Source organism: Pongo abelii, chromosome 1 (assembly GCF_028885655.2).
Source record: "Pongo abelii isolate AG06213 chromosome 1, NHGRI_mPonAbe1-v2.0_pri, whole genome shotgun sequence".
Lineage (NCBI taxonomy): Eukaryota > Metazoa > Chordata > Mammalia > Primates > Hominidae > Pongo > Pongo abelii.
The window spans coordinates 119,835,648-119,843,848 of NC_071985.2; the positions used below are offsets into that span (position 1 = coordinate 119,835,648).

Consider the following 8,201-nt stretch of genomic DNA (forward strand, 5'->3'; position numbering starts at 1 on the left):
CTCGACCTCAGGTGATCTGCCTGCCTCAACCTCCCAAAGTGCTGGGATTACAGGCGTGAGCCACATGCCTGGCGCCTGCCTTTTTATGTACAAAAATTTTCATCTTGGAAGCTGTAAATTCTAACAAAAACGGTGATTTTTTTTTTTTTTTTTTTTTTTTTTTGCAGAGTCTCATTCTGTCACCCAAGCTGGAGTGCAGTAGCATGATAATGGCTCACTGCAGCCTTGACTTCCAAGACTTAAGTGATTCCTCCCACCTCAGCCTTTTGAGTAGCTAGGACCACAAGTGCACATCACCACACTTGGCTAATTTAAAAATATTTTTGTAGAGATGGAGTCCCACTGCATTGCTCAGGCTGGTCTCGAACTCCTGGGCTCAAGCAATCCTCCTGCCTCAGCCTCCCAAAGTGCTGGGATTATAGGCATGAACAACTGCGTCTGGCCAAAAAGTGGTGAAATTTTATCAAAGACAATTTAGAATTACAGGGGACATTATAGAGAACATTCCAGATGGACAAGATTATCCATCTAAGAAGCACATTTGAAAGTAAGGGCTCTCAAATTAGACAAACAGATGAGATGCCTATTTTCGATACACAGAAGCCTCTAACCAGATTTTAGGCTTCAAAAAATTGCTTCTCTAAAGGTCTCCTTTAAAAAGGCAAATGAAAACCTTTAAGCAACAAACCGATAAGAAAAATCGAATCTGCTAACGTGTTTACTTAGTTACCATCCCACCCTGATGGTTTAAAAGAAAGCCAGAAAAACTGTTTATAAAAGTTAAGCCCTCTAGTCAATCAAGTTTGCTTCTTTAACCACCTTTATGCCCTAGTCAACTTATTAAGCTCAGAGCTATGTATGCTGAGTCCAGACACAGAAAATGCTTTGTCTGCCCTATTTGTCAATGAGCTCCACCCTGAACTCAATAATCTGGTTAAAAGCAAAAGCTAAACTGGAAAGTTCCTAACTAAATTAGTAAACTCAACATTTCAGGATCTTTGTTAAGAAGCTTGGTTTTTCTTTTTAAAAAAGGAGGAGAAACTATTTGGAAACTGGCAACCAAAAAATATTGTCTTTTCCACAAATTTTATTTTTAAAATATGCTTTAGCCATGTGAGCAAGTAGCCTTAACTTGTCCAATTTTTGTCAGAAGCACAATTTGAATAAAAATATAAGTGGAGATAAGCCAATTTTATTACTGATTCGTGACTAAAATTTTAGAATAAAAGCTATAAGATCTTTGTATCCATCTTAATGTATATTTAGGTATGTGTGATTTATATATTTGATATTTTTTCTCCCTCCAGATGGTATTACTAAACTAATTTATAAAATCCCCTAAAGGAGTTCTATTCAAACTTGAGTTGAGTTAAATGAGCACTAATATAAATGAAATATTCCTAAAACTCTCAGAAATTTAGGAAATAGCCCAACTGCCTTTCAATTCATATGATATGGGGTAATCTTTGGTAAGTAAAGCTAGTTTTTAAATGGTTGATAAAATAAAAATGAAACTGTTTTAAGAACTGTTTTTGCCTAGATGTCCTAGCAAACAGGTTTACATTGTCTCTGATACATATTTAAGACCATAAGACTATAAATTCAACCTATAAGTGAAATGCACTGTAAAAATAATGGCTCGATGCAGGTCAATCATGAAAAGTAAATTTTTTAAAAAAATACAAGGAAGAATCATGTTTTTCAGTTTCTTTGCTTCTGTGATATTTTTAATACTTTTCTATTTGTCAACAACCATAAAATAACTTCAGATAATAGCCAGCACGGCCTGGCTCAGTGGCTCATGCCTGTAATCCCAGCACTGTGGGAGGCTGAGGTGGGTGGATCACCTGAGGTCAGGAGTTCAAGACCAGCCTGGCAAACATGGTGAAACCCTGTCTCTACTAAAAATACAAAAATTAGCTTGAACTTGGGAGCGGAGGCTGCAATGAGCCAACATAGTACCACTGTACTCCATTTTGGGTGAAGTGGTTTCCTGTCCAGATCCTGACTGACAGTAGGTTTGAGGGCACAGGCCAAGGGAAGCAGTACCACAGGCTGTGCTTCTGATCCAGCAAGGTGCCCATTGCCGCTCCCAATGGGGCTAGAGACTCACCATTCTTTCTGCGCAGCTAAGTGCCTAGGTTCATCCTAATCGAGCTAAACACTAGTTGCTGGGTTCCACAGTTCTCTTCTGTGACCCACGGCTTCTAATAGAGCTGTAACACTCACTACATGGCCCAAGGTTCCATTCCTTGGAATCTGGGAGGCCAAGAACTTCAGGTCAGAGAAGAAAAGGCTTGCCACCATCTTGGGAGCTCTTAAGAACAAGGACCCACCAGTAACACACCCACTTTGGCCTCCCAAACTGCTGGGATTACAGGCATGAGCCACCGCACTTAGCCCACAGGTTGTTTTAGAATGAAGAAATTGATAAAGGCAAAAACTGAATAGACAGAAAGTTGAAAAGAGCAAGAGAGCAAAAGTGAGAATCTGATGTGTCAAATCAGCTGAAATTGAATGAATTTATTCTAGGAGTGTGTCCGAAATTGGTGGGTTCTTGGTCTCACTGACTTCAAGAATGAAGCCACGGACCCTCATGGTGAGTGTTACAGTTCTTAAAGATCGTGTGTCTGGAGTTTGTTCCTTCTGATGTTCAGATGTGTTCAGAGTTTCTTCCTTCTGGTGGGTTCATGGTCTCGCTGGCTTCAGGAGTGAAGCTGCAGACCTTCGCGGTGAGTGTAACAGCTCATAAAGGCAGTGCAGACCATAAGAGTGAGCAGCAGCAAGATTTATTGCAAACAGCAAAAGTACAAAGCTTCCACAGTGCAGAAGGTGACCCAAGCGGGTAGCCACTGCTGGTTCAGGCAGCCTGCTTTTATTCCCTTATCTGGCCCCACCCACATCCTGCTGATTGGTCCATTTTACAGAGAGCTGATTGGTCCGTTTTGACAGGGTGCTGATTGGTGCGTTTACAATCCCTGAGCTGTAGACACAGAGTGCTGATTGGTGTATTTACAATCCTCTAGCTAGACGTAAAAGTTCTCCAAGTCCCCACTAGATTAGCTAGACACAGAGCACTGATTGGTGCGTTTACAAACCTTGAGCTAGACACAGGGTGCAGAGTGCGTTTACAAACCTTGAGCTAGACACAGAGTGCTGATTGGTGCATTTACAAACCTTGAGCTAGACACAGCGTGCTGATTGGTGCATTTACAATCCTTTAGCTAGACATAAAAGTTCTCCAAGTCCCCACCAGATTAGGTAGATACAGAGTGCTGATTGGTGCGTTTACAAATCTTGAGCTAGACACAGAGCACTGACTGGTGCATTTACAATCATTTATCTAGACACGAAAGTTCTCCAAGTCCCCACCAGATTAGCTAGATACAGAGTGCTGACTGGTGCATCCACAAACCCTGAGATAGACACAGACTGCTGACTGGTGCATATACAATCCTCCTGCTAGACATAAAAGTTCTCCAGCTGGCTTCGCCTAGTGGATCCCTTTGCCAGGGCCTCAGGCAGAGCTGCCCACCAGTCCTGCACCACGCGCCTGCACTCCTCAGCCCTTGGGCTGTCGACGGGAAGGGGCACCACAGCGCAGCGGCGCAGGTCCCGAGCCCTGCCCCTCAAGGAGGTGGCTGAGACCCGGCAAGAATTCGAGGCAGCGTGGGCAGGCTGGCAGTGCTGGGGGACCTGGCGCCCCCTCCACAGCTGCTTGCCTGGGTGCTAAGCCCCTCACTGCTGGGGGCCGGCGGGCCAGTCTGAGTGCAGGGCCCGCCGAGCCCACACCCACCCAGAACTCGCACTGGCCAGTGAGCGCCACGCGCAGCCCGGGTTCCTGCCTGTGCCTCTCCCTCCACACCTCCCCGCAAGCAGAGGGAGCCGGCTCCAGCCTCGGCCAGCTCAGACAGGGGCTCCCACAGTGCGGCAGCGGGCTGAAAGGCTCCTCAAGCGTGGCCAGAGTGGGCGCTGAGGCTGAGGAGGTGCCAAGAGCCAGCGAGGACTGCCAGCATGCTGTCACCTCTCGGGAGCTTTTAAAAATAAATCTTAATGTCAAAGTTACACTGATGCAAAACTAGAATTTGATCTTTTTTTTGAGACCATCTCACTCTGTCACCCAGGCTGGAGTGCAGTGGTGTGAACACGGCTCATTGCAGTCTGGACTTCCTGGGCTCACGTGATCCTCCCACCTCAGCCCCCAAAGTAGCTGAGACTACAGGCACGTGCCACCATGCTAAAACTGCCCTTTGCAAAATTACGACTGAGACAGTGAAAGAGATCTAACTAACCAACTCCATCTTGCTTCCAATCTTTAAGCTGTTGTTGTTCCTTCGTGGCCATAGGCTAAACTAACTTTGGAAGGAACGTATAGTTTACAGTTTAAAACAAAACAGCCCTTTCTCAAAACAAACCTCTTTCTTGCCTGGGACTAGACTGCCCTTGTAGGACTAACAAGTTAGCCACAAGATTAGAAATTATGGCTTAGGAGTCATGCAGCTGGAGGCTACAAGATTCTGACCTTCCCTAAACTGCTCCTAAGATCAGTGCTTGAGATATTTTGCAGACCCTGCACTTGACCAATAAATCGTTACCACCGAACAGATAAACTGGCTCAACTGATCTTGCAGCCCCCATCCAGAAAATGCCTCTCAGCACAAGAGGACAGCTTCAACTTCCGACGATTTCAGCTGTGACTCAACCAATCAACACTCTCAACTCACTGGCCTTCCCCCAGCCACCAAATTATCCTTAAAAACTCTGATCACCAAATGCTCCAGGAGACTGATTTGAATAATAATAAAATTCCAGTCTCCAGCACAGCTGCCTCTGCATGAATTACTCTTTCTCTATTGCAATTCCGCTGTTTTGATAAATTAGCTATATCTAAGCAGCCAGCAAGGTGAACCCATCAGGCCATTAAAATGCCTGCCTAATTTTTGTATTTTTTGTAGAGACGAGGTTTTGCCAAGTTTGCCTGGCTGGTCTGGAACCCCTGAGCTCTGGCGATCTGCCACCCAGGGTCTTCCAAAGTGCTACGATTACAGTACCACCACACCCAGACAAATTTGGCCTTTTCTTTTAAAACAGTAGGGTTTCCTTGGAGCAGATAAGAGACTGAAAGGGATTATCTTTTAAGTGATCTGTGTGAGGGGGAAAAAAAGCTTCTGTGTTTTATCAAGAAAATTTCATGTGCTTCATGTTGTCTTGTATTAGGTCTTTTTTTTTTTTTTTTTTTATTGGAGATGGAGTTTCACTCTTGTTGCCCAGGCTGGAGTGCAATGGTGCAATCTCAGCTCACTGCAACCTCCGCCTCCCAGGTTCAAGCAATTCTCCTGCCTCAGCTGCCTGAGTAGCTGGGATTACAGGCATGCACCACCTCTCCTGGCTAATTTTCTATTGGTAGTAGAGATGGGGTTTCTCCATGTTGGTCAGGCTGGTCTTGAACTCCGGACCTCAGGTGATCTGCCCACCTTGGCCTCCCAAAGTGCTGGGATTACAGTCGTGAGCTACCGTGCCTGGCCTGTGTTAGGTCTTTTGATTATTTAAGAACTTAGTCTTCTCAATATTAAAACTGCTAATGTTTTTTAAAACTGTAATTTTCTGTACTTGCCTTTGAAATGTTTAGTCACTTTGGCATTTCTTCGTAATTATCTGTGATCCTGTTAAATCAAGTGTTGTTTTGATTTTTTTTTTTTTGAGACAGAATCTCGCTGTTGCCCAGACTGGAGTGCAGTGGCATGATCTCGGCTCATTGCAACCTCTGCCTCCCAGGTTCAAGCGATTCTCCCACCTCAGCTGGGACTACAGGTGCACACCAACATGCTTGGCTAATTTTTTGTATTTTAGTAGAGATGCGGTTTCACCATGTTGCCCAGTCTGGTCTCAAAGTGCTGAGCTCAGGCAACCTGCCCACCTTGGCCTCCCAAAGTACTAGGACTACAGCTGTGAACCACCGTGCCTGGCCTAAATCAAGTGTTTTAAACCTTTGATATTTTCAACAAACTTCCCAAAATCAAATTCTAAATTTTTTTTTCTTTTGTTTTTGATATGGCGTCTCACTCTGTTGCCCAGGTTGGAGTGCAGTGCCATGATCTCAGCTCACTGCAACCTCCACCTCCTGGGTTCAAGTGATTCTCCTGCCTCAGCCTTCCGAGTAGCTGGGATTACAGGCACACAGCACCATGCCCAGCTAATTTTTGTATTTTTAGTAGACAATGGAGTTTCTCCATGTTGGCCAGGCTGGTCTTGAACTTCTGAGCTCAGTCAATCAGCCCGCCTAGGCCTCCCAAAGTTCTGGGATTACAGGCATGAGCCACTGTGCCTGGCTAAATTGTTTTTTTCTTCACTTTAACTTTGGGATTTTCCAGACAGGTTTCTTGAATGTATCAAAATAATTTGTATAAAAAGAGAGATATTAAACTGATTAGGCTTATTTTAGATGTTAAATTATATGAGGAGCATTGTCAAATGATAAATGCTGCTAAAACCTTATATTTGTTATTGATATGAGTATTCCAGAAATTATATGAAATTTCTAAAAATCTAATATGTCCTCATATAATAGTATCAGTCATAATTTTGATTATTATGTTAAAATGTTGCATGTCACATAAATAATGAAATTTCTTTTTCTTTTCTTTCCTCTTTTTTCAGACAGCATTTCGCTCTTGTTGCCCAGGCTGGAGTGCAAAGGTGTGATCTCGGCTCACCGCAACCTCCGCCTCCCAGATTCAAGTGATTCTCTTGCCTCGGCCTCCTGAGTAGCTGAGATTACAGGTATCTGCCACCACGCCCAGCTAATTTTGTATTTTTAGTAGAGACGGGGTTTCTCCATGTTAATCAGGCTGGTCTTGAACTCCTGAACTCAGGTGATCCGCCACCTTGGCCTCCCAAAGTGCTGGGATTACAGGCGTGAGCCACCATGCCCAGCCAATAATGAATTTTCTATGTCAATTGTATTATAATAAACTCACATCAGATTTTTAACGATGGCCATTTTAAGTTTTGTTATCCTGAGACAGTTAACTATTTTACTCTGACACTTTCCTGAAAGCTTTTGTAAACAACTATAATCCTAAAATGTTTCATCTTCAAAGAGATTCATGGGAAGGACTCTGACAAGTATAGGTTTCTGATATCTATTAGATTATACCATTGGAGTGGGTAAGAATTTCCAGAACTCTAAGGAAATTGATGGGTTCATGAAACTGCTAACCCAACACTAGGCAGGACAAGAATTAATTACATGAGACTGAATAAACTGACAAGGATAATGTTTGTGCCTTTTTGTTTAAAACACTTCTGGTTCTTTAATATTTGTTTTCCAAGCCGGGCACAGTAACTCATGCCTGTAATCTCAGTACTTTGGGAGGCGGAGGGGGATGTATCACCTGAGGTCAGGACTTCTGAGACCAGCCTGACGAACATGGTGAAACCCCGTCTCTACTAAAAATACAACAATTAGCTGAGCATGGTTGTGGGCACCTGTAAATCCCAGCTACTTGGGAGGCTGAGGTAGGAGAATCGCTTGAACCTGGGAGGTGGAGGTTGCAGTGAGCCGAGATTATGCTAATGCACTCCAGCCTGGGTGACAGAGCAAGACTCTGTCTCAAAAAAAAAAAAAAAAAATGAATAAAATAGAATACTCTCTTCCTTTCTCCGCCATTGTGGTTTGTGCTTGACTCCGCTTCTCACCATGTCTTCTCACAAGACCTTCAGGATTAAGCTATTCCTGGCCAAGAAACAAAAGCAAAATCGTCCCATTCCCCAGTGGATTCGGATGAAAACTGGTAATAAAATCAGGTACAACTCCAAAAGGAGACATTGGAGAAGAACCAAGCTGGGTCTATAAGGAATTGCACATGAGACAGCACACATATTGATGCTATCTGAAGGTACAATCACATTACCATTATCAAGCTGAAAATGTCACCACTATCTAGAGAGTTCGACATGTTTTCCTCTCTGAATCTGTTATGAACGTGTTGGTTGACTGGGTTCAGTAATAAATATGAGGCCTTTCATTTCAAATAAATAAATAAAATAAAATAAATTTGTTTTCTTGATTTAAGATTTTTTTCTTTTTTCTTAAGCTATCTGTAGCTTATAGAAATTTGGTAAAGTATACTTTTGTGAACAAAAATTATAACATTTACTTTTTTCTCCCTACCTGATCCCTCCAGAGTTATGAAACTATT

The 8,201-nt window shown here is 43.3% G+C and overlaps 1 protein-coding gene across 1 annotated transcript; it reads left to right on the forward strand.

Annotated features, from left to right (window-relative positions):
- Positions 1–7,676: 7,676 nt before the first annotated feature.
- Positions 7,677–7,894, forward strand: LOC112129618 (large ribosomal subunit protein eL39-like). The gene has a single exon (XM_054529228.2). The coding sequence runs from the start codon at positions 7,700–7,702 to the stop codon at positions 7,853–7,855; it is 156 nt and encodes a 51-aa protein (XP_054385203.1). The 5' UTR covers positions 7,677–7,699; the 3' UTR covers positions 7,856–7,894.
- Positions 7,895–8,201: the final 307 nt, after the last annotated feature.

Coding starts and splice junctions, on each gene's coding strand:
- LOC112129618 (XM_054529228.2), top strand. CDS start 7,700: ATGTCTTCTCACAAGACCTTCAGGATTAAGCTATTCCTGGCCAAGAAA.